We start from the raw sequence: 27,974 nt of genomic DNA, 5'->3' as shown, positions 1-27,974 counted from the left end.
GAAAATTTATAACCAAGACATCACCAATTTGATGTTTTACATTTTTTCCAAATTTAGAAATGGAATTCCTCTGACAAAAAACTATTTCATTACCTCGTACCGTATAAGAGAAAGAAGAACATGCTCAATCGGTTAGTTGTTTTTGACGAGTATACTCGTCACGAAGAAATGGCGATATTTTGTGTTGCGACGCGAGTTTACTCGTCTTGCGTAAGGAAAATAAAACAGTCATTTCATTACACCTTAATTCTATATTACAACAATCACATATACTCTGTGTTTGACGAGTATACTCGTCATCGCTTACTTTTCGCGACACATTTTAGGTACACACTTTTCAAAGAAGTCGCAACAGCTAACTGGTTACGGAAACCCGTAAAATATCTTAAAATCTAGAAATCGTCGAACGATGATCGGTGGCAGAGAAACCGAGTCATCCAGCAACGATACCGAGATACCGAGTAGCACAACCGATTCGCAAAGAAAAAGCAGATATGTGTCGCCAAGTTGGAGACAAGGAAAAGAAAATGATCGCGAACCACGATGCTAGCCAGGGAGATATCTGTTCTTCACTTTTGTCGAGAACTTCAGCGACAGTTTCGAATAGTTGAAGACGAATGATACAGAGAGACGTGTGAATTTATGGAAAATCTTTCTTTCACTGGCGCATTTCCCAGCCGGCAACGGATACGCTTTTCTTCCAAACAAACCACGTTGCGCGTCGAACTGAATTTCGCACGTACGGTTGCTCTATGATCGGAAGAATCGAACGCACGTAGTTTTCCTATGCTAATGCGATTTCTTGACATCATCCACCTAGATCATTTTCTAGGCAAACTTTCCGAAAATCAAAACTTCAGAAAAGCTACGAAGTTGGTTTGGAAACGATTTGTTTGGTTGCGTTGCAAATCCTGGAGCATTTTCTATGTTGCAGCTACAGAAAATGTGAAAACGTCAGAGATAGTATGAATCTTTTACTGTATTAATTATTCTCGTTTGAAGCTTGATAATCAAAGATAGAGATAAAAAGAGTGACCGAATTTCGAGACCTGAATTGCGTCTAGACAGCGAGCCTCTGTTTACAGTTTACGGAACACGAACTGAAGACGGTCGTTGCACCTAGTGCGACAGAAGCTCTGGAATAAATCCGGAAGTGCACTTGAGAGAGAGAAAGAGAGAGAGAGAGAAAAGAAGGGACGTGCGGAAAGGGCGTGCTCGAACTTCATGGGACCCGGTTGTCTAGGAAGGTAGCACATAAAATCGCAAATGAATTCTCTTTCGAGACTCGCGAACCTCTGAAAGAGTAAATACGGGCTTCACCGCCCTCTTTTCTTGCATCGTTCGGAAAACGCGTTGTTTCTTTTGTCCTGTTAGCATACTCCGTTCTTTTATATCGTCACATTACAAAACTCTCTTCGAATCTGAATGATGGAGTTCGTAAGTTAAAAGGATCTCGACTGTATTTTTTGACACCATTTCGTTTGTTCTGTGTCGCAACGTAACACGTGCGACATCGTGTTCCTCTTCACGTTTACACCACGTAGCCACCACGTTCGTAGTCGACGAATCGTAGAAACGTTCTACTTCCTTTCCTTCTCTTTTCGTTGTGTCCGTGGCAGAACGTCGACGCGTAAAGAACTCGGACGCATTTATTCGAGTGACTGACGAAGAGGGAAAGAGAGTAGGAGCCCGCCCCGAACAACGTTCAGTGGAATTAGCAGGAACGTTTGTTGTAAATCGACTTTAATCAGAAAAGTCCGCGGCGTTTGTGCCAGATTAAACAAGCTCTTTGCAGTGCCGAGAGGCTTCTCTTGTTGAGAGGGCAATCACAACTTCATCTATTCTCGGAAACGTTCGAAAAATTTGTTGGCAAAAATCGCTGGTTGATTTGAATTGTTTCCCTGATTTTATCAATCGAAGCACATGATGTGTAAATCTCTGAATACTTTCGGCTATTTTGAAATATTCGATACTTCGATTAAATCGCCTAAGTACTTTGCGTTACATAAAACGCTATTTACGATAGTTAATCCATCGGAACGAATTTTCTGTACACGGAAAATGACTTTCTATCAAGGGAGGGAAATAATTGCGCAGTGAATATTATGTAATTTTACTAAATACATGGGACAGGGTATGGAACATTTTAATTGTCAAACGTGGACATTGAGAATGACACGGTTTCGTTACTGTATGTATAAAAAGTAGATGACTCGTTACGAGGAGATGGACGTACGTGAAATTAATTAAGATACCTTTCATCGTTAATCTCGATCGATAATATCCCTATTTGCACGCATATTGGCTTAAATGTCTACGGTATGGTAATTCTTTAAATTACGACAGTATAATTAAGTTGTGTCATATTATCTGCTTGTTATGCTAATCTGAAAATAGAATGAACGAGAGAGGGTTACCAGCAGGGTCGTCGTACCCGGGCTTTTTCCGATTTCTTTCAAGGCGTTTGTAAGTACGTGAGATACCTTTGGAACAAAAATCCTCTTAACTAAAGTACAGTGACCTTCTTTAAGGCAGTCACGCACTTCGGTACCAGAGGTCGTCAGTTCTTTCTTTCTCCTTTCTTTTTTCAACTTCAAACATTATGGAAATTGTCTATTTAACACGGCAATTTAACAAGATGCGACGAAAGAAAATTTGCGTAATGAAACGGTAATTTCTACAAACCGATTTGTACGAAAATGAAGAAGACAGAGGTGAAAGGTAGGGTGCAGCAAAATAGAGAGAGAGAGAGAGAGAGAGAGAGAGAGAGAGAGATCGTTAATGAACAGTCGAATTGGAGGTTAGAAAACAAACGATGAAAGATACGACAAAACGCCATCTCAGGATTTAATTACCCGGCACGGCGGTGCCGTTGCAACGGGAGCTTCGTGAAATATTTTCAAGCAGCAGGAACAATAGCCGGGGACCCAATTACCAGAGCTCGTGTTGCGTCGAGGGTGCTCAGACAGGCGTTTCCTCGAGGCTTCTCCTTCGCTGACTACCCTACCGACGACGCATGCGAGAGTAACGTGTCTGCGTGTGCATACCAGCTAAATTTCGCACGCTTTCGATGTCACCGATATACCACGATAAACCAGGCCAGCGTGAACGTTTCACGTTATGACGCTATTTACCTTCCTCTCTTTTCTTCCTCTTTTTGACTTTTCGTTTCTGACGGTTCGTACGATCGTTGAACGATTTCGAGCGATCCGTCGATATTATGCCAATTTAAAGACGTTCGAACGTTCATTCAGGTATATAGCGTATAACTTGATACAGAACAGACGATACTGGGAAGGAATATTATGAAAAGCGGAATATCTGTATTATTTAATTCCGTTATACGCTCAAGGTAATTCCATCTGTTTCGATTCAAAGGCAGAAAATGGCGGAAATAGCGCATAAAACGGCACGTTAATGGAACTTACGAAGGAGTAGAAAGAAAACGTTAAACAGTCTGAAAGAAAGGGAAAAATGAAATATCCATCGGTTGACTGAAGCAGAAAAAGCAGCAACGAAGTAGTGGAAGGACAGGCAGGGTGTAGGAGGGAGGGGGTAAAGAAAAATGGCAGACAAAAGAGGAAGCGAAGGAAAGCTGGATACGAGAAACAACGACGCGAGGGAAACCGTTTCCTCTGTAATCTACAATGATTGAAAACGCATGAACAAGAAATATGATTGATGAGAAACTGGAACAGGAAACAGGAAACGCTCTGTATGCGGTAATGAAAGCGTAATCCACGATCGGTATCGATATGGATGTGCTCATTAACCGGCAAATGCTTGTTATTCGCGAATTTATCGGGGTCGTTACACATTCTTGTTCCTTCGACCTTCTTTCAACGATTTCGTGAAATTAAAACAAGAAAAAAGAAAGAAAAGATTAAAAGCGATCGTACATTTATATTGCAGTCAAGGTTTATGTACGTCGTTGACGCAACGCGCAAACAAATAATTACTTGGCACAAATATTCACACTCGTAAAGCTTGACCCCAAATCGAAATTGAAAATTATACAAATTTCACAATTCGATTGCGAGCACTCGTACGATATGAACGTTGTCAAAACACGTGCTACTTCCTCCTGTTGCTCTCGTTATTCGGCACCTGCCGGTACGATAATTGGACGGCCAGCGTTCGTTTCGTCGATTACAGGAAAAAGGATCAATGTAGGTGAGCACCGTTGCACGCACCTCTTTCCCAAGAAATCTCGAAAACGAGCGACAATCGAATTGTTCAAACGCAACGAGATATCCGTCCTGATCCCGTGGTAATATGTTGCCCATGCCCTCGACATCTGCAACGAAAGACGTTGCACCAGGCGATCGTACTTCTTGTCGAGAGCCACGAGAACCCGATGCTTTTGGAGTACGGGGCAAGAGGTTGCTGTGGTAGAGGGAGAGAATACCGCGTAAGCAGCGATGGGGAAAGGCTCGTACCGAAACGTGAAATATCGATGTTGTTCTACTACGTTCGGTAACTTCTATCGGGATAAAAGTGCAGGATTATTCTTCTACGATATTCTATTAATATATGGAAATATAATCGTACGTTGACTGATTGAAATTTGAATGCCACGTAGTTTCAAGTATCTCCCAATGAACATCGATAAAAAATTTTGTAATTTACATTGGTTTTCGTTGCTTTTTCGTGTTTTTAGTTTAAGCGAAGTAACGGTTCGATTCATTTTCGAAGACCTTAGAAATCTCGAAATTATTGATATTATTTTTAACAATTAAGATACAGGATAACAGTGATGAGGCACGTGAAACGAACGATCAATGTTCGCGTTAGTTTCACATCTAATTGTGGAAACCTCTGAAGGATCACGAAGACGAAACGATAACAGGCTAATTCGGTAACCGTTAACTCGGAAATATCATATGACTGACTGAAGATACTATTCGAAGCGACTGGAAGTGTCTTGAGCCCATCGCTAGTTAGCGGTCTGACGTTTCGAGCCCGTTAAAGCCCACACGTTGCCCCAGGCGTATTATACGAAAGCCTTTGTGCATTGTTTGAGCTTTCCCGGCCATTGTGCTTTCCAGTTACACACAGCTTGGATTCTCGTGCACTCGTGGCATCCAGCTGCGTTTCTCTTCGTCCTTTTCCTCTTCGCTTCTCATCACGGCCGTGTCCTGTCTCTTCTTTCCTTCACCTTTCTTTCTCTTTCTCTTCCACTTTATTACGCCGAACCGCGTGATTCTTTCCTCGATACAGCTGCCTTTTGGGCAACCATCCGTCTGGATGGGACAAGAAACTGGAAACACTTCGCCCGAATAAAAAAGAGCGTACCGAGGAACTGACTCGTGGCATCTGAGATACTTGTTTTCTTCGGGGTAGGTCACCGTCATTTTTCCCGCTTTCGTCGAACGTTCGCGGAAAAAGTGACGCCTGTCAATCGAGATATTCCATCCTCTCGAACGGTTTTTATGAGGCGTACTCACCAATAAACAGTTTGCTAATATTGTACGTGCACGTCGTTAACATTTTATTCGCAAACTATCGCGATACGATCACGTTTCACGAACACGTTTGCGTCAGTTCGAGAATAACACGCGGACAAACGATGAACGGTGAAGATTTCAGATTTGAAACGAGCGGCACGCGACTAGGTCCAGGTAGCGCGGCGGGTTTGACGAAAAAGAATGCCAGTCGGTTAACACGTCATTATTGTACATTCGTATAGGGTTTCGTCGGAAGATACGGGAACGCGAGGTAATTCATTGTCGTCAACGGACGTGTGGCGATGGTCAATAAAATACGAGGGAGAGGGGCAAAGAAAATAAGTGGAAAAACGAGGATTCGAACGTCCGATGGGACTGGAACATCGTGTAATTTCATCTTGCTCCGACTAGAGGGTTGCGCAGCCTCTGTTAATTAGCGCGATTCAAGGAAACATTTTTACGGATAGTCGCGGTCGCTTTCGAATTGAACGAGATGTAATATGTTTCTCCACTAGTTATTTTATACAGCTCCACAGATTTTATACGCGGTAATTAATTTCCAGAGTAAATGGTACAAAACGAGAGAATTAATAAGATTCGTCGAGCTCGACGATTTCACGGTTATTTCACGCACAACGTGTTCGGCACCCAATTTTCGAAGTCAAATAGCTTTTAAAACGTCCTATGAAACGATTACTCTAATTAACGTGCTAACTGGAACCACGAATTACAAGATGATTTTTTTCATGTAACAAAAAATTTAACGTTCCGCAATCAATTTTGATGTTTCTCTGAAACTGCAAATAAGACTTCCGATCATAGCTTATGCTTCGAATCGAACGATAATCTGATTCAGATAGGATATTCTGCTTTTACTTTATATATATTGTATTACACATATATCGATATTAAAATATTAATATTAAATTTAATAAAAATTGTACTAATGTACGACGAATTCCATCGAACCACCACATCTCCAAAAGATTCAAATTTAACCAAACAACTTTTTGATTCGTTTCAGAAGCGGCTTCAACGCTTGTAACTATCTCGACGAATGCTCGGTTCACGGAGCATTGCCAAAGAATCTCTCATTTCTTTGGGGCGGGGAAAGCATCGAGAAACGTTTTGCTCGAAATCGACGGGAATGCTCTCTGTACGTTGGCCAAAACGGAATCGAGACTGGATTGCTTTCATATATTGACGTAACTAGAGAGCAGAGCCGGTGGATTGATATCGCGGCTCTGTTAATCGCGCGATACGCCATTTATTCCGCTGACCCAGCCGAAACTTACCGGTGGCGTGGACACGATTCGCGCATTGCTTCTGATCGTCGAGGAATTGACGAGATTTAAAAAATTTAAGAAACAGCAGAGGAGACAGATTTGCGCTTACCTCGAGATAGATTTCGGAATGTGGATTAAAGGTGTTATTGACCGAGTGGAGAGAGACGTTGAGGTGCGGCAGGCTGTGGAAGACCCTAGCGAGCTGCGGTACCGTGTACTGTTCGGGAAGCTGCTGACCGCCCGCCATTTTGGAGAACCCTTGTCTGCCGAAAACCCCGTTGAAGAGCCTCTCCTACTCGTCAAGACATGCTACGAGAGCTGTAACACCAAAGAGTCAGCGGGTTAAGAACTGCTTCTGGCTTCCTTGCCTCTTTTCGTATTCCAATATTTTTAAGTTTAATCGAAATTGAAACTGTCGAAGCAATCTAACGTTAAACTAACACATGTATACGGAAAATATTGTAGAAATTGATTCGGTGATAGAGGGAAAATTAAAGGTCCTATGAGGAAGAAGAGGCGGATCGGCGAATCGATCAGGGAAATCGACGCCCGACTAATGCTGTTATATTTGACGCGAACCGATTATCCGATTTAACGTGCAATTAAACCGGTAACCACCGCGCAAAAAGGTGGATCCAATACGATCCGGATACCATTTAGTTTCAAGTCGAATCGGCCGATCTTGACGCAGTTTAATCTTTGTTAGATACGTCGCACTGTCCGATGATGTGCTCTCTTTCTCTTTCTCGACCGCTCAGTCTTTGTCACTTCTCCGAAACGCTTTGCCAGGACTGATTCAATTACGCTCGAAGCGCCGTTGTGGAAGCAACGAGCGCTTAATTAATGAAATCTGTGCCAGCTGCTCCGTTCCGCTCTCGTCGACGACGATACCCGACAAGAACACGTGCCTCTTCCGGAAGCATCTCGAGATTCTTTTTAACGAACTATTACCCTCCGGCAGCTATGTTCGAATAGGTCCACGAATAGGACCGAAGCTTCATCGGACATCGGTCTCCCTATATTAGTTTCGTCTTTTGTTCCTTTGTTGTGTTTATGCTCCTTTCGCTGTGCACTTCTTCCTTCGCTTGTTCCTCATTGTTCTATTTGTGTTATCGTCTTTTAAGATAATTATCGATTCGCTATTCCTTGCGATTATTTCGGAAGGATTTCGAGTAACTTGAGCTATGAAACTTTCTCGCAGTGGAAGTGGTTAGGAACTTTCAAAGCTCTTCAGTTGTAGATTCAGGTTTTCGCATTTAAACCGGTTGAATTAAAATTCTGTTAAACTGAAATTATCAAAGGTACAAAATTATCTGTCGTAACTACGGAATACCGTGGTACGTAGACGGGCTAGGACAATTAGAATACCCGCATAAATACATTATGACAGTTTTAACCGAAGGAAGACGAAACAAAGACACAATGTAAGCTCAAGAGATTGAATTTCAGCGAACTGGAAGTAGGGTAGAGGAGAAATCTTTGATTAGACGGCATCCCTATGCGTAGCATTTGATTTACATAAACCGCTACGGGTTCTATTCCTCCATTCCACCCCTATTTCGACAGCCACACCCATGTATAATAGCCTCTATACCCGCCGAATCTGACCGGCAGACTACGAAATATCATTTTCCCGGTTCGAAACGATATCCTCTGGAATTTTGCAATTGAGATGAATGCGTGGACACAAACGAATCTTCTTTACGGATCCGATATCCTCCTATGTATAATGCTTTCTGTATATAATATAAATATTTTTATATAAATATAAATAAATAAATATATATATAATATTATTAATTAATATATATAATATACATTTATATATTATATATGTATATATATAAAATTTAGGAGATTTCGTTCTGAATCCAAGCAGCAAGCAGAATATTAATACATTTAGCGTCGTAGAAAATTGATGATTTCCGGTAGAATCTGATATACAGGTTAACCAGCTGCAAGTAGAAGCTTCAGCTGCACGACATCGTCGATTGCGATCTTCCTAGATGTATCCTCTCTGCTTTTTTCTCGTTCCAGTGAAATGTAACAGGAGGCGATCGTTTAAAATAGAGAAAGTTTGTCTTTTTTTTCATGTATACTGCGAGATTCATAGGAGGCTAGAGATATCGCAACAGTCGAGTCGAACGTGTTGTTTAAAATTAGAATCTTCCATGGATCCGAGTCGAACTAGAATCTACTCGATATCCTGTTCACGACATAAATTGATCCCCTTCCTCTGTTGCACGCCGTCATCGATTGTGTCGATCTCTTCCTACTTTCACCGTCTTTTCTTTTCCTTGTTTCAGTGATATTTGCTTTCTGAAATATAACAAGTCTCCAATGTTTCCACTCTCATCCATTTCCTGTATTTTTTAAACTCAACTTCTTTAACTTGGAACGACACACGTCCAACTCCTTTTATTTGCAATTTTATTCGCGATACAGTGATCAAATTACGTACGATGTATAACGTTAAAACGATTTGCCATAAACAAACGTAAAGTTTTCACAGGACAAAACAACGATCTCTTCTTACAAGAGAATCTCAGGACAGATAGCATCTATACGTTAAAAAGTGTTTGCAAAATCGTCGATTCAAAGGTATCGTTATCCTGTGACCACGAAAACGCTCAGAAACGAGGGTTCTTGCTTTGCATTCCCAGTTAGTTCTTTGTCGTCGTCGTCGGAATTATAAACGCATGACCGTAGAAGAGCGGGTCTCTCGAACAAAATAGGTGAAAAAAACGACGGAGGTGGAGCAAAGGGAAGTACGATGGTCCAGTCCATTCTTGAACTTCCTCGGGCTGCCGTGAACACCGTGGGAAAAGACCGGCTGCCACATGCCGGCTTTAAACTACGTTACACCTGGTTACTTCTGCGGGCACAATTTCGACCATTCGAACGTTTCCATCGTGTTATTTTGATGTTTTAGAGGCTTATATCGTAATACTACGAGATAATTCCGCGTGTTCGCGAATTTAGATTTGAATATTTCATTCGTCAGGCAGACTTGTAAATATCAGGTTGTAACGTGGTTTGCAACGGTTCAGGTATACATGGTCCCACATGGGATTAAGGATAATAGTTGAGTCGGCTAGTGATATCTAATGCATTACCTGCCTACAAGCTTATGGTGGACTTATTCCATAGAATATTTAATGGTAGAAAATGCAAGGAACCTTATGCAAGCGCTGTAATGTTCCTGTAAAAAAAAAAAAAAAAAAAATCCTCAGACGAAAGTAGAGCGATCTAAGCGAATAGTTCCCATATATATACGAGCTTAATTTTTTACTTTCTAGGCTCCGAAAAAGTTCGAAGAACTTCCGGTAATGTTTTGTTATTGCATAAACTTCTTAACGTTTCTACTAATTGTAGAATCGTTGGTTAAACGTCAAAGGCTTGAAACTTTATTCGATGAAAATTCGAGCGAAAGATATTCGAGGGTGAAATTTAGTTTGCATCGTCGACGATTCGGTTAGTGGGTTCAGCCACATAAATTATTCCTCCACGACCTTTCTTTCTACCTTCGCTTAAACCAGATTTTAAAATTACTCCGGTCGCAAGGAATCTCGCGAATCTTCTTTTTTCGCTCAACTCCGTCTCAAACTTTGATAAATATTTCAAAATCATTTCTCTTTACTCTAACCGCACCTATGCTTCCATTCCAAAGTTTCATGAAAGTTTTTCATTCTTAACGAACATGCTCGATAATTGACACCCGCTATAAATCTTAAATCACGTTCGAAAAATCTCTGACAACGTCAGAATCAATGGACACGGTGTAGCTCGCAGGCGGATTCGTTGGAATTAAAGGAGGAAAGAGTGGCGAGCTACCGTGGCAATTGCATTTCTTATTGTGACGTTGCTCTTTCGTGGTTCCCATACGCCACAAAGGCATCCAGCTGCTCGAGCATGAAATTCTTCGGATCCATCAGAGGTTGCATCGCGGGAACAAGTGCACTCGTTCTCAGGTGGCCGTGCATTCCGCCAAGATCGCGGCACGCTGTTTGAATAACTTTGCGAAACTATTCGTGCGAGCATCTCTGCTTTGCCATGCTGCGTAATTATTTCAACAGATTCCATCGAGCAGTGCGATCCGTGAGCATGTCCACAAGGTCATTCCGGCGAACGAGATCGAGGGATTTCCGTGCAGATCCACGTGCATAGCTTTTGTATGACGAGAGCGTCGATTACGTTGCAGATATTCAGATAAACGAGACGTGTTCAAAATCGTGGAGAATTTTTAAATTTATATAATACAATGTACGGAGTGTTCCACTTGAATTACAATCGCGCTGTGCTTTGATAGATAACAGAAGGATTCGACGCTTTAAGAGTGGTTAGTTTTTATTTGCGGTATTTCACGAGAGCGAGAGAGAGGGAGAGAATTCCGATCGGAAGTAGAATCGTATCGCGTAAATGTAATGCATATGGTGATCAAATTAGATGTTGGAAACGCATGTACGTTTGATTGATCTGGAATAACCTCGATGTCGTCCACTAATACAATTTAAGGTATCATTAATATACTTCGCACGCATCTTTCGTAATTTGCCTGATTCATAGGAAATAACATTTCTCGCGATATAAACATGGCGAAACGCGTGTCTCGTATCATATCGAATTTTCAAGATATTTGCAGAGACTGATTAACGCGAAACACCTCGACAAATATTGTCAAGCGCGGTACTTAGCTCTCAAGATGCTACACGTGCCTAAGCCTAACTCAAAGGACAGATTAAGCAACGTCTCTCTGTCAATAATTACAATTCTGCGATTCGATTGCAAATAACATCATCGACTATCATCACCTATCGGTTCTATGATCGAATCCAAGTTTCATATTGAATATAAAGGAATCTTCAAACTTCAGCGATATCGCAGCGCTAACAAATCTCCAAGACGTTTCACGTAACACGCGTAATATATGCGTAGTTTTTATAGCAAGCGTTGAAATACTCTCATGAGCAATTGTATAGCGTTCTCGACAAATAGCTCGCGGGTCAGAGAAACGTGGGTTCTAACTTTCCACGCGCTGCTTCCACCTGCATCTTTCATTGCAACAGCAACGAAGGTTAAATACATCGTAGTGCAGGGAACCGTTCGCTCGTGTACACGCTGCATTAACAAACAAGCCCGAAATTGTTGCAGGAATCACCTCGGCTCCGCTGGGAGGGAAGCCAACGCGGTGTACAACCAGCCTGGATTAGGCTCACCGAGTATAACGGTGATTAACATTTACGAGCCGTGTTTCAAACCGGCCCACGAAAGAGTCACACATCATCGTTTGTGTGTCCACGCGTCAGAGACTAGACTACCGTGTTACGGTTCCGCCAGTCAGCCCCGAGAATTCGTACTTCCTTCCTCTACGGCTACTGCTTGTGGCAAATAATCGCGTCCGAAACGAGTCCGCCCTCGCGGAAGCGAGGATGGCGATGTTGGTACCGACCTTTCGTTTTGATCCCTGTTAACTGTCTTCGAGTTTGAACGATATGGACACGTCCATGCGGGATGTCTGACAGAACGAATTTAAAAAAGCTGAGCTGTTATGAGAATTGTGCGATCTCGAGTTCGAGGATATTTGTACAGAATATGGTACGTAATCACTTACGGAAAGGAAATTTTTATGTCGTAGACGATGCACGTTCTGGATGTGCGTTTCAGGTAGACGAAAATAGATGGAGCAAGAATTCGATTTTCAAATCCAAGCTCGAGCCAAGTGAAAAGGGCTCGACGCTGAAGCGATATGTACATGTTGGATGACTTGGTGGGAAAATTCTATCCCGCGTACTTAGTTCAAATAACAGTAATCCATGACAAATTGATTACAATGTACGTATTGATTATAATGACAATACAACTGGTCCTTATACAGAGATAGAAGCCATTTGCTGGACGTTAAAGAAAATAATGGAGTGGCAGAGGAGGGACAATTATGTTATTGGAACGATTCCCTTGTGGACATTGACGATCTACTTCCTTCGCTGTAATTCGCCACCGTTTAGAGAAAATGAAAATAACGATAAAGCAGCATGGACAAAACGGTTTGCAGATACTTTTAGTTTCGTTGTCGGAGGACTTTAATGTCTCGTTTAGAGGATTTCAATTGTTTTCAATTGCGTTCAATGATGATCTGTGTAACGCTTTAAATTTAGATCGATCGAGATGACAGAGCGTGACTACGACAAACGAATATCATCGTAACTGTGCGATCGAATTTCGTACCAAGAGTTCGGGAGATTTAGAATAAAAGTTGAACACGAGGTACGACTTGAATTTTCTATTTGCCCGGTAATACGCACGGTCAACGATTTCATAGTTATCAAATTTATCTTATCAGAGCATGCTTTTTACTACGCTTCGTGTTGTTACACGTGACATTCTTGGGATCTTCCTATGTCACTTTCCATGCGTCGCAACGATTCACGGTAAAAATCGTGATTATTCCGATAAATAAAATACACGATACTACTCCAGCTCTTATTACAAAAAACTGATTAATTATTACGTAAGAGAATGTTGCAAGTTAAACGTCGACTGAAATATCAGCAACGTTGCTCAACATATTGGGTTGACAACTAAGTGATCGTGGATTTTGTCAATGCTACTTGTTAAGGTTATTGGATGTATGTGAATACAAAGGAACGCGTGGATAAATTGTAAATTGTATATATATTTATATTATGAATATTAATCAATGATGTAAAGTGTAAGTACAGAGTTTGGAATACAATATGAGCTGGTCCAGATCCACACGCTAGCAGTGTTACCCTATGACTGAAAAACGCTGAAGCCAACGTTGCATGTGTACCGAATATGATTTGCCTTCGACGCAGTCTTTTGTCTATGCGCTGTCGATGGCTTCGGTGCTTGAGAAAACTAAAGACCAGATGTAGAGCTTTCTTAGAAGTGGCGACCACTTCAACACCGCCTAATCCGCAACGCAAAATAAAATCCGCAATCACTTAGTTACCAACCCAATAGATCAATTATATGCGATACCTATGCTCTTATGAGACAATGAATTTTTCATTCTTGCAATCTTCGTATACATTTCTCAGCTAAAAGCCAAAGAAAGAATTTATCCGCAAACCACATACGTATGGCTGCCGATTCAATGTTAATCGGAGTCTATTCAATATTAATTGTCTTGATGCAAACGTTATCCCACTGATCTTCGACTCGATGATTTTATATTATTGCCAAAAGTCTCTAGTAGATGTTTGCTTAAATTTTTGGTAAATTTTACACGTAATTCTCATCGAATTACTTGATAGGAAATACAGAAATTGTCCAAACGATGGGCAATGACTAGACGATATAGAGATCGCGGTCATCAACGATTTCACGCGACGTCTCGATGATTTATCGAGACCACGTAATTATTTAAACAGTCTGGCGCTGATTTCTGTTTCCTACGGTCGTTGTATATACGAACGATGATAATTGCAGTGTTCACAGAAGCGCGTGTAAAATCAAAACGACGAGCGGTGCGAGTAATTATTTCCTCTGTGTAATTTCCGTAGTGATCATCGGCTAGCCACGATTCTTCCTCCGAAATTTCAAATTATTTCCGAGCGTTCCTCCACGAGACAAACCTCGCCAACGATCCAGAAAATCTCCACGACGTCAGAGATTTTATTTCTTAAGAATTTACAAATTCGAACAACGATCCGACCGATCTGTCTCATCGACGATAATTTGTATCTTTCCTCCTTCTTTCGTTTTTTCTAGCTCGTTAACTATAGAAGATAACGGTGCACGTGATATAAAGCTTATCTACTCGTCTCTTATCTATTAATGTAGCCTCGTAGTAACGATCGTACTTGGAATTCGTGCAATTTCTACTTCTCCGTGGAATATCATAGATATACGGACGATTGAAAACGTTTCCTGAAAGTAGTCGTAATTAAACGTCGATTCTTGGCTAAGTAAATTACAGTTATTAGATACGAGACGCTTCTGCAACGAGACGATGGGGTTGGAAAACGCAGCTTGTTCGATGATAAAAGTGCGCTACCGCTCCGTGAATATTTCCTGTTGAAATTACCGTTGCTTCGAATATTTCTCGAGTCTCCGGCTTTAACCGTTTCCCTCGCTTCTTCTTCGCGTTTATTTTCCTATCTTCCTCTCGAATTATCAAATTCGTTGATAACAAAGACCGTAGGGTACGCAAAAGATTGCCTGAAAATCATCCGCGATAGAATCGAAGAAATTTTAGTAATCGAAGAGAGAAGGAGTTCTCCAAGGAACAGAGTTGTAGGAATAAAAGTTGGTAATTAGAGCAATGTAAGCGGCGAAAATTACCTCCTACCGAGTCGCCTAGGAATACTTCGTACAAGTTGGGAACAGAGGATACAGACCCAGATCGAGGAAGAACTTTCCTTTGAATAGTACTCTAAGTAAAGGGAAACTCTCGAAGACCAGGAACGAAACGGAAATGTAATTTGAAACTTGGCAAGGCTGTCCGAACATCGTCGAATGAATCTGCTGATAAAAATCGACATAACAATTTTTCTATCTACTTTACATTGAATACTTTATATATATATATATATATATATATATATATATATATATATATTTTTTTTGTCGTACTCTCTGCATTTTTGCGTTCATAAATTTCCCATAAATGCATAAAAATTCGTCGTCTAATCAACGTATACGTGTCTCGCTTCGTAGATAAAGCAGCGCGTTTAATTACACGCGATGTTATCTATCCTAATGAAAGCGACGTAGATTTCTAAACGGATATCTATAAACCGACCTTAATCCAGGTCTGGTTCCATCGATATCGTTTTATAGTTGAGTACAAACTTTCAAGTTCTTGCAGAGTCGCTTAAAAGCTGCGCAAGAAGCTTTCCAGCCGTTTAATATCGCGGCTGCATAAAAAGGAAATCACGCCTGTGGATTATAAATCGCTTACGAACACGTTCAACCTGTTCCCGGTATTTTCTTTATCCAAAACGACGAACCTAGGTGGGACGATATTAACGTTAAAAGCTCGTTGCAAATGAAGCTCGATGGCGGGCGCGAGCAGCTGGCAAAGTACGACGAGCTGTCGATAGTTATCTTCCACGGAATTGCAACGAAACTTTTCCGCGCTCTGAGACAATGAGAAAACTTTGGCGAATCGACTTCCTCCCTCCCCTTCGCCCTTTCTCTTTTGCTCTTTTCCTTTGTCTTTCTTTTTTTCCTTTGTTTTTCCTTCTTTTGGAGAAGAGATGGCTGCAACCGGTCGCGACGTAGACCAAGCGTCGGATATTTGAAATTTCCGTGGAGAAGTTTTGCGCGCATGAATTACCAAGCTGAACCGACGGATGCTGATCGCTCGTTATCATGCATGCAACGCGCGTTGAATTTTAACGGGAGCACACGCCGAGCTGCGAAGCGGCCGAACGCGCTTCCGGACGGGATCTGACGAAAAAGTTTAATTAAGTCGCGAGTAAGGTGTTTTGTTTGTTTCACGAGCAACTCGAGTTGTCGGTAGCGATGATTTAGATTTCAAACTTTAGAGCAGCGCCTCTTCGACTCTTCGTGTTCTATCATAACCGAGTAACTTTTCCATTTAGAAATTATTGGCTTTGTTTAAGGAAAAGATCGTCATGCCCAAGGAATTGGCAATTCGAGTAACGTTAACAGATAAACAATGGCAATTATGGCTATCGCCACTGTGCGTAGAAATGGGTGAGTGAGATTTAATTTGTTTGCAACGACGGCGCGATACCGTTGTTTCGACTAATTTATTTAATTGTATTTGCGATGAATACAATGGCGAAGCAATTGCGGTAAAAGCAATTATGAATCATCGTTTATGGCGTGGCAGATTACTCATTGGTCGATCGACTGATTGCATTTCAAGTTGCTGAATATTTCCGGACGTTGGATGTTTGTTAAAGATTCATTTGACAGATACCATAGGTCAACGAAGAATGTACATTGAAATGACCTGCGTACACAAGATCTGGCCTAGTAGAATTTTCAAAAGCGAGGCCTAATGGCATTAGATCAGATCAGGTCGTTCGAAAGGACACAGCTATATATTTCAGATATTTACGTACCAAGGAAGACCAAACTAAAAATAGCAAGAGTCTTCGATATTAGGACAAATATAAAAGAAAGTCCTCGAATAATCTAATCATTCACTAACATCGAAAATATATTGAATCCTGAAAAATTCTAGTTCCGGAAAAGCTAACAGATATCGTAATGGTGTAAAGGCTCTAGTGTATCAGCAAAGCAAGCATAGTCGAGAAGCGAGGATCGTTGATTGTTAAATAAATTATATTGTTAAACATCGAGAGTATTTCTTGGGCACTTACATCTAACACCACCTCAGATCATTTTAACAGACATCAAGATACTTTATCATCGAGTTACGCGACACACCCTATAAATTACAACGAAAACGTTTAATCGACGCAACGACAATCTCTATTTGCGCTTCTCCAGAACTCTAAACACCTGGCACAATGAGCATACATATTGTTCCGCCAAAAGCAATTATACCGTCTCGTAAGTTTCAACCTGATAGGCCTCGCGCAAAGCAACTGCGAATCAAGTTCATTGCAAACGCGATTGCTAATGCCACGGCCCAACGATGTTAGATTCGATTTATTTCCAGCGATTATACTTTTCAATGGAAACACGGTGACGTAACTGTCGTGATATATCGTAATACACGTTGTAATGTACGTCACCGTTCCTACCTGGAATTTCACGGCCAGATTGAGACACGTTGGTATACATGTACATTCGTTTGTCTAGCAACAAGCGTATGCATCATTCAAGCCGAAGCAAACAGCGACAAGTATTTCCGACACAATCTCATCGATAAAGATCAGTCTGCAAATAGTCAAACTTCTCTTTCGCCTGTTAATCCTTCGCGCGACAAGGAAAAATGTTGTCCGTATCTAGGCGAGTACCCGGTACATCTTCATTCATGCTTTCCATTCAAAGTTTCCGATTATCAGGAGTTTCGTTTTACGAGGCAATGCGACTCTCGCCGGACCTTTTCCACGAACGAAAGCAACGATTTCCTTCAACGTTCCCTTCGACGTACATAGGCAACTTTTACGAGCGAAGCTATACGCTTTACGATGACGCGCCGAATTATCGCGTTTTTCTTCTTCAGCTTGTCCATTTCCTACCCTCTCCCCTCGTTTCGTTATTCTTGGAGAAATGTTTTATTCGCGATAAAATTGCATCGAGAGTTTTCTAAGGGATGATCCTCAGTTTTTTACGATCGGCCACGTTTACGACGAAAAGAATCGCGTGACGCTAGTCACCGCCGTGTTGTTCCGACGCGACGAATTTCTATCTTTCGCGATCCGCGTAAAATTCTATCGCCAGAATTCTGTTGCACGACCAAAAGCACGAACCATCCGCGCTCCGCTGCCACTTTTTCTCTTTTCTGTCCCCTTTCTTCTTTCGTCCTTTTCTCTTTCACCAAGAGAGGGAGGAGGTTAGAGAGCTTTTAAAATACGGCAGCAGAAAAAAGTCGAGAAGCAGCGGGCGTGGAAGAGAGGAAAAATTTGCATCCCCTGTATTTCGAGAGGTAAAACATTTTTTACGGGGCAAGTTCGTTCGGTTCGGAGCTTGTCGACAGCTTGAAACGTTGGAAACTACTGCGCACGGCGAGCTGGCTATTCAGGGCTCGATACAGTGTCGACGACTACGAGTCTACGAGGAAGAGGATCAGGGTAAAAGGCTGGACGACAAATTTCGAACGACCGCGTTCAACCGGCCCGGATAATTCGAATTACGGGGGTACTTGCACTTTCCACTGGTCGGTGTCGTAAAACGTTTGCAAAATCGCGATAAAGATCATGCGGGACATTTTCCTCGACAGTTTACTGAATTTTAACGTACCACTTTTGCCACGTAATTTTCTTCCTCTTTACCTCGCTTCTAATAGTTTAATTATAGGTCGTGTTAATCCGGAAACCTTTGACTCTAACGAAGATAACAAAGTGCTTGAGAAATTGCCAATTTACTAAATTATCGCGCAGATACATCGAGCGGTAACTTTTACGTATTTAACACAAAGAGACCTACACATCCCGTAACCAGACCGCATTCTACGGAAATTGATAAAGTCTTCTACACACGTTACAACGAGAGAAACGGGACATGTACCTCAAAAACCGTTCCCAATGCGTCGAGCGCAAGAAAGCGTCAAATAGGTCAGGCTTCGTTATCTTTCTTTCGCTCGTGGCCCCAATTCCTCAGCCACCACTGGTACGCGGAATATCGAATCGACACGACGCGATACGCCACCATCAACTGCAGGAAGCTATCGCTGTAAAGAAGAAGAAGAAAAAAAAAGAGGAATAAAACAAAATATAAAACATAAAAAGAAACAAGAAAGAAAACAGAAAAAGAAGAAAAGAAGAGATAGAAAAGAAAGTTGCCGCATTTGTGTGCCCTCGATGAATTGTGCGTTCCTGGTGATTTAAAAATCATGATTTTCCTTGATGCGTATCTAGGTCGGCTTTTTCGTAAGCGGGTATTTCCGGATCGCAGCAGTTAACCGGTGATTTTGAATGAATCGCGACGAGTAATTCCTGTCTCTGGGCGTACGATGAACCGGTGTACGTCACCCGATACAACAATGTCAGCAATACGTCGAAGAGGAAACGGCGAAGCTATACGAGGAGAGAAAGAGCGAGAGAAAGAGCAAATGCCGAGGGTGAACGGGGTGGACGAAAAAGGGAGAGAGAGATGGAAAGCAACGACTTCCGCCGATCGATTTCTGCGCTCTCGCGGTTAACTCCAGCGGGCTCCTTTATGCCACGCCTTGCCAGTTCGATATTTCGCTTCGTTATCGAACCGTTGAATCCAACCGATCGAAATCTATTCCCGATCCTTAGCCGCAGCTCTTCGTTCGCTACTTGATCGGTTCCGTGGCTCGATTAATCGATACGAAATTGATATTCTGAACGCTATTACGGAACGATCGTGTTCAGTGACATGCGAGTTTTCGAGCTTTCGAATTAATTGGTTGCGGTTTCGTGAACTTTGACAGTTTTAAGGTAGCGATAAACCGTCTCGTGATATCCGCGTGTCTAGGGCAGCGTGATTCGTTCGTGGTTCGTGCGGTGACGTTTGATCGTAACGATATTTTGGTAATTACACGAGGTAATAACGTTTCGTGGTATTCCGTGAGATAAGTTCGCTCTTGGAAATCTTCAGCTCCGTCGAGAAAAGAAGAAAACGGGAAAACCTGGTGCAACGATAAAGCGCCGTAATACGACACGGACATCGTTGTTACGTTCGTACAATTAAATAGAAGCTTCGTGTTACAAGCACGAAGATATATTTTGCAGACGTCGTAAAATTATTGTAATTAGTCACGAATTAGTTTGAGAAACGACAATTCTAAAATGAACAATTCATCGTACAATGGATTATATGGATATAATGTGTCTCGTTATTAGAACGCGATTGTTCGCCGTGTAGATCGATCCACCTTTTGTCTCCGCGGAACGAAAACCCCAAAAGGGAAATGTACGCTATCGGAGGAGGTGCATCGATAAGCTACAGGGCGCTTGATAAAAGTGTACGCTTGCAGCGAAACGAAATTACGAGGACAGAATGGCGGCGGGAAGGGTAGGAAAACTTGCCGCGACGCTATTATCCGCGTTACAAAGTTAAACCGCAGCCGCCGTCTGTTACAAAGATTCGAAACGTCGATGCTCCCCGGCGAAAGAGAGTCGCCCTCTTTCAACGTCTCCCCTTTCCGCGTTCCTTCTGGCGCCGCGGCGTGCTCGTAACCTGAACAACGCCAAGAAAAATTTCACCGCTAAATAACGTAATTCCTTCCAACCCAGAAACCGGAATCCGGGATTCCAGTTTCGTTTCAGATTGGTAGCGATAGTTTCTAGCCGACATCTTTATCCATTTAACCGTGATTCGATTCTTAGATCACTACTTAGATTAGTCCATCGAATACAAAGAATTCTCGGCCTTTAACGTGATGTTTAATATTCAAAAAAATCGTAATATCGAAATCATCTGAACTCTGACTTTTACGTTTATTTGTAATGTTTACCGGTTTTAATCCTCTGCACTAGAGAGGCGACAATCCTTGTTTATGCTGGATTTAGACATCTCCGATTGATGAGAGTGCGATATTGGTTCGTAAATTGGTTCCTTAACTCTTTGTGTTCTTTGTTAGGAAGTGTAAAGTGTTAGACTTTAAAATGCAGATAAAATATTTAACCCAATATCCCTCCGAAACTATGGTTCTAACAACGTCTCCAACGTTAGTTCGGATTCGATGATCGTGGCAAAAGTATTATAGTTTAGAACCGCACAAAAAATGGTTTTCGTGAAAGTGAAATTAGCTGAAATGAAGATGAACTTGATTTCGAACTGCTGGAAAATGAGATCGATTATATTCAAGAATGCATCTTGGTGAATGCTTTATGAATTATCATAAAAAATATTATTATCAAAAGATGAATTATCAAAAAAATACAGAAATTAATATTGTAAAATCATAATTTCAAAGATGTAAAGAATATAATGTTTTTGTAAGTTAATTTGTATATAAAATCATTTTACGTTAGTTGCAAGACACGCATCACGTACACGCTAAATCATTCGGAGCAGCTGCTACGCCCAACCGAAAAAATCCTCGAGTGCAAAGGGTTAATTAAAATTATCCAATGCCGATGTTCGTCACTTGGATCCTTAATCTCTTCTTAATGACGACTGTTACGCGAAATCACCGAACGTGCACGTTTCGCTCCGCGAATATCTTTAAATCTGAGGAATTGTGATCGTTATTCAACAATTCATTTAATAACGCTTCCTTTAATACCGAATGAACATAAGTATTACGAGGGCATTAATTTTTCCTAGCTCGTTGACAAAGTGGGGCTAGAAGAAAGTGGAAGCCGAAGGTAGAAAGGAAGAACGAAGCTTGACTGTTTTAAATCACTTCAAAGGCACTTCATTCCGGAGAAGGAATCAGTCAGCTAAGGATCTCTTTCAGTTCTTCGTATTATCCTGACTCTGCTGTCGAGCTTCGAGGAACCAATAACGTCGACCAAGGAATGGTTACGGAATGCAAATACCGAATCTAGTTCGTCGATGGGAATGCCAGTCAGTTCCTGGAACCAAGTATCGATGAAAATCGCGGATTCCGAAACGATGGATTAATCCGATGTAGATCGATGTCCATTGGTGTCAAATTCTACTCGAAGCAGGCTAGAATACTAGAAACCTTCCAATTATAACGCTAATTAATTATTACTCGATCCAGTTTAACATCCGGTCTAATTATTATATCTATCGTTGGGAAGAGAAAGCGACAATAAATATTCGTCGAAATATGCAGCGTCGAAGAAAGTATATAATTGAAATTTTAATGACAAAGGAAATCGAGTGCCTACGAGGATACAAGAGGATTACATAAAATGTGTTGCAGTTTCATTTTTCATTCCCTTAATTCCTATGCATGGCTGTTCCAAAGTGTGCCCTTTATCATGCCAAAGGCGTTTTATGAAATTCCAAATAGGCAATCGGTGCCATTGATACATTACCAAGCGACCATTTTGCAATTTTCCTCGTCATAAATTTAAAAAGATCGTCTCCGGTAAAGATAAACGAGCTCCTCCGTTCTATCTATCTTACGCGTCGACCACGTTTGCGAATAGTTCCTACCAAGGCTTGGCAATCCTTGGGAAACAGCAACCGATTAATACTATTTGCGCTATAATTATTAATGTTTCTTCCAACGAACACCCACGAACTCACGTATCGTGTATATTTCTTACGGCGACGAACACGAGTTAACGAGACTGTGCCGTTTGCCCGTGCTTGGTCTCTCTCTAGCACCATTCCTCGGATATGTAATTGAAAGTCGAGCTGGAAGAGACCGTGCACGAATCCAATTCGAACAATTTAAGTCGCGACGGATAAAAAATCGCGAGAGTCTCTGCCGTATATCGCACGCCAGAGTGATAAATTCACGGCAAGGTACTAGGTAAATATTGCCGCGAGCACATTAGCCGGAAGTTGGCCAGTTTAAATCCTAGAGAAGGACTTTAAGAAGCGAGAAGGATTTACTATAGCAGGGGGAAAAGAAGGAAGAAAAAGTACACGAGACGAAGGCGGATTGGGCTGGGCGGAAGGTGGAGCAGGGACGCGATTTTTCGACCAGATGCCACATCGTGTGTCTTCTCGTGGTAAACGCGACGATTTACAACGTTCCCAAAGCCGAATGCACCATGTGACCGAATAAACAGTACTGTCGACCAGATGCTTGGGAAATTTTTCTTTGGTCAACCTTTCCTTTCCGCGTGGTTTCCGGTGCCTTTCGATTACCGTGCTTTCTACGAGCGGCTCGTTCAATTCGATTTTCCATTCTCCCATTGGAATTTCAGGTTTTTCGTGATAGGATACGCTGCTTTTTATACGATTCCATAATACCTCGATCGATATCTTTTTTACCTGAGTTCGATGTTTTCGATATTGGAAGGTAGCTTTATGATACTTTTACGTCATACGGAGATCGCAGAAAAACAGGAGATTTTCTGATATTAACGTTACTTTACGATTGAAAAATAGTACTCCGATATAACATACTCGAATACAAAGAATATTGACTCGACATTATAAAGTCAAAGTGGATTAAGCTGACCGATGAACCATCGCTTCGATGAATCACCGCTGTCGCAGAATGACCGTTCCAAATCCCTTCATTATTAGTCATTCGTCTTTATCGAATAAAAATAAGGACACGAATATGTAAGAACAAACCGTTCGGAATATAACACAAGAGAATAACGGCGAATGAAAATAAAAGTATTGAAAGAATAACAAATAATTGCTCGATCGATGCGGCTTCGGCTGTCCTATAGCTATCGAGCGGCCATTCAGAAGGTCGATGCCACAAGACTTACGGTCATCGTCGTTAACGATAGTTAACTCTTGGCGATCCTGTACTTGCATATCGTATTTCCCTTGCGCGTTATTACATAATACAGTAAAAATCGTGTTAGGCTGTTTCACTTGTCTTTTCACGGTCGGAACGACGGTAATCTTCGTGGAGGAAAAATTGCAGGACACCAGCCAGAGGAGACGAACGACCTGACGTTCGTTTATTCGTAAAAAGAAATTCAACACTTTAGCTTTAATATTACTCGCGTTTTATGGTAATTATGTACTTTCCTCAGCGTCCATTACGTTTCACGTCGGACATTTGTTGCTAGATGCACGGGAATCGTGCGCATTCCGGGTCCAGGCTATAACGCTGTTTACGCTACTTTTTCTGGCTCGTTTTTAATTATAAAAGTTTCCCTTTAGCGACCCTTTTCGCGCTACCCAGTTCACCGATCCAGTGCAACTTTTAAAATGCACTCACCGATACGCGACCGCCTCGTTTCTCCCTCCAGAAAATAACCTCGCAATTTTTTCCTAACGTTCCTTACAACGAATGTACGAATATTCTTCCACTGTTTCCCTCGTAAAAGATGTAGGAAATGAATTACGTTCGATGCACTTCGCTGGCAACTGTAAGCAAGCGTACAAATACGTTTTCCAGTTACTGTGCTATTGTATTTCATCGTTTCGTCTCTGTATCGTTATACTGCTACCGAGGAATTCGTTTATAGCGGATTTCAGATCAGCCAGAGGTAAGATACGACTCATTCCGATAATTGTTTTGAAGCAAACAAACTTCCAATTGTAAACCCATGGAGACATCTACGGATGGACAATCGTAGACGTCGAACCATCGAATCAGTCGCTTCTCATTGAAACTTCCAAAACGATTAACCAAATCGACCGAAATAAACCTAACTCTGATGTTGTCTCGCTTTCGCGAAACAATCACCACCTTGCTCTGACAACGAAGATTCTCGGTACATTTGAAAATGCCGCTTGAATCGGCTGGACGCGCTTCCCATCTCGATTAATCGCTTGCATATTCATTCGAACGATCCTCTAACCAGATAGAGGAAGAGGCGCGTTAATAAACGGCGTCGTTCAATCTCAAGTTACTCGAATAATTAGCGTAACGTGTCGAAGGCGGCGGACAACTGGCGTGTCCGAGGGATAATTTATTTGTGCTCTCTTTCTGGCTGGGTAATTTTTCTTTTCATCAAGCCACGCAGAAGATAAAAAGAACGAGAGAGACGAAGATGCTATACCCGAGGCGCTTCTGCATAGTTTGCTTTGCAATTCTACTGTTAAAAAGTCCCTGCCCTGAGCCTGCTTCTCTTCTCGCTTCCTCTCGTCTCGATCTCGCAATACTCTAGGTAACTTCGTGCAACGAGGCCCGAAGCGTTTGCATGGAAAATTCAACCTCTGAAAAGGAACGTCGTCGTCATCGTCGTCGTCGTCGACGTCTTCGTTGCCGCGGAGAACTATATTTCGCGATGTTAATTCAAAGATAATTTGCGACGGAAACCGGCTGAAAGTTGCTCCTTCCGGGCCGTTCTTTATATCTAAATGATTATAACAGCGCTTTCAGCTACCCGGTGCAGCTTTTCACGTTTCTTCGAGCTTACAGGTTGACTTCATACGTTACGGATGAAATGGGAAAATCGGCAAGAATAAAGTTCAGTTTGAATCGCTTTGACCGCTTGATTAAAATTTTATCGTAATACCATTCTGCGCGTCGACCTGAATCTTTTTTACTCGAAAATGTATCGATCGATAAACGTTAGCGAATCGACAAGTTATTGAAAAAGTCGCGTATTATAAACTTTTATCGCACGGACGATTACACGCTTCTTTGCAACGTACAATGGCAATTTAATGAATCGAGCTTGATAATTGGACGAGCGCGATTCGAAATTAAATTTGTTCGGTGAGAAATTTCGCGAAAGAATCCAACAGGATATAGGAGCAGCTACATAAAGCAAGTTTTTTGTCATTGCCCTGTTCATATATTTTCCTTCCCGTGAGCAGCCTAGAAAGAAGTTTCTTTTGTCGCAGTACGCCGAGTTTCGCCCTCGGCGTTTTTCCTCCGTGCTGGATTAGCAGCACTAGAAACTCTTTATTCCTTCGGGATTAGTCGTTATCCAGTTCTAAATTCGAAAACGTTTACGTAATTTCGTCCGGCTTCGGTTATTGCCTCGTAGTTGTCCGATAAGCCGAAGAGAAAGCTTCGAAAGAAGTTATCTGGTGAGCTGTTTCCCGACCAGTCCCCGCTTCCAGTTCACTGTACGAAAGTGATTTTTGGAGTTCGTACAGACCATTTCCGCTCGATATTGTCTAATTTTCTTTCAAATTCGATATACGTATTTACCATATCATCTATCGAATCATTTTACCATATTATATCGTTTTATATCAGAAGATTATATCACATTACATAGAACATCTTTTTCCATACCAATATTTCCTCGTTTCTTTTCCTTTTTAATTTTCATCATACACCAACATGAACGCAACGATTATTAATACCACATAACGTGGTAATTATAAAGAAATCACAAGTACCTATGTAGTCAACTTTGAGTACTCCAAAAATAGTGGTGCACCCTCGGAGCCCACCCATGTCTAACTCGGAGCAGCCATAAGACCAACCACACGATAAATTCGTGTCCAGAATTGTTTCGAGTCAATGCAGGTTGTTGGAAGCATAACAAGCCCAAACGACTTATCGATAACCGAGAATTTTGTCAATATATCAAACATCCGATATACATGGAAGCGCGATTATTTTTCCAATGCAACCTTAGAGCCTAACTTTTTCTCTTTTGCTTTTCCATTCGTTGAAACATCTTCCAGTAGAAGAAGCACGTGCGTAACACGTTTCGTCCAGAACAGAGCGAATTCTCCCCGTACGGATGAGGGTTTCAGATTCCCCGACACGTTTTCAAGGGTGAAGAAACAGGCCGACAAGCGAATAACGGGCTCCAGGAAGACTTCCACTCGGTCAGAACCTAGTGCCGATACCTTTTGTCGGGAAACGTCGGCTTTTTCTGCATTCCGTCGAGGCCTGAATAGGTCGGCCTCTCACCTTGCATACCGATCGTTTGTTTAAACCCGAAGATGCGCTATACACATCGGCCACCGGCACCCGCCAGCTTCACGTATATGTATATAGCGATGCATCACTGCATTCCAATGAGCCACTCGGCCGTATTGCCGATTCAATAACGCTTCCGTTCGATTCAGCCGCGAAACACGCGTGCTCTGAGAGAACGTGGTCGCGTGTCACGCGAAAATCTCCTCGTCTCTGGAGAGCCTGTTCCTCGTGGAGAGGCTCGCACACTGCGACGAGCCTTTCACGGGCATCATGAATCACCGGGAATTTCAGTATGAAGCGTTTCTGCTTTCTTTTCTATACGAATGAGTTCCTGTGGATGGTTCCTTTCGTGGATCGTTGATAGATGTCAATGGGATGTTTGAGATTCCGAATCGTAACGAGAGGTATGTCATAGTGCATTGTATGTTAATAAATATGATTGACGTGTCCGATCGTATCCGGTGGTCTACGATAGGTAGCTACCGGAAGCATTTTCATTAAGAAGGCAGAGGTACGAAGGTACGAGGGTAAGAAGGCGAATTATCGATGAAACGAACAGCGTGCAAGCGTTGAGGACTCGACTCGATCATAGTTTTATTCTAGTTTATTACTATACCACTGTGTCGATAGGAAGCAGCCTGTTCAGCGCAATCATTAGCTTTTGCACGCGACTTCGTTCGCGTGGACTACTAATGTACGGAAGAATTTTCAAGCGAATTCATTTTTATGGATGATATATCTACGTATTTTTTATACTAACAATTAGGTTATTTCCTGTAGTAAAAAATATTAAATTACACGACGGGAAAAATAATCATCGTTGCTTGACTTTTAGGAAACGTGGGAGCGCGCACAACTCAGATGACAGGCTATTTCTCAGCTTCCACGAAACGGCTCGAGATGAAACACACCCCGTTATCTTTCGTGGTCACTAGGCTTTACGACAAAGAAAATCTCATCAAAATCCGTTCAGTCGTTTCTACGTGATGCGAGTATAAACGGATGGAGGAAAGTTCTAAAAATTAGCTTTTCTCGATTCCATAGCTTATGGGCCATTCCTGGTTCATTGATTTATTCTTTTTTATTCGACGTACGGACACAACCCTTCTACTGTTTTATTATATGTATAGATTACTCCTTCTTAGGAGTCTACGAAGACGACGAATCATATGCCGATACGTTACAACGATAGCCATCTGTGTGATACAAATTATACATGTAGATGGAACATAATAATTCATAGCTCGTTTA

General features: G+C 41.8%; 1 protein-coding gene across 9 annotated transcripts in view; it reads right to left on the bottom strand.

The window, feature by feature from the left end:
* LOC132916420 (protein tweety) overlaps positions 1–27,974 on the bottom strand; it is a 39,980-nt gene that overhangs the window by 7,373 nt on the left and 4,633 nt on the right. For 6 of the 9 annotated variants that reach the window (XM_060976410.1, XM_060976405.1, XM_060976412.1 and 3 more), the window contains exon 2: positions 6,843–7,051. In XM_060976410.1, the coding sequence (XP_060832393.1) occupies positions 6,843–6,980 (138 nt within the window). In that variant the 5' untranslated portion in view covers positions 6,981–7,051. Of the gene's footprint in view, positions 1–6,842; positions 7,052–9,849; positions 9,936–27,974 lie in introns of all 9 variants that reach the window. The other 3 variants (XM_060976406.1, XM_060976409.1, XM_060976408.1) reach the window with 2 other exon arrangements.

Source organism: Bombus pascuorum, chromosome 2, assembly GCF_905332965.1.
Source record: "Bombus pascuorum chromosome 2, iyBomPasc1.1, whole genome shotgun sequence".
NCBI classification, from domain to species: domain Eukaryota; kingdom Metazoa; phylum Arthropoda; class Insecta; order Hymenoptera; family Apidae; genus Bombus; species Bombus pascuorum.
Note: the sequence above shows the minus strand (reverse complement) of the source record. Positions and strands in the feature narration are given on the sequence as shown.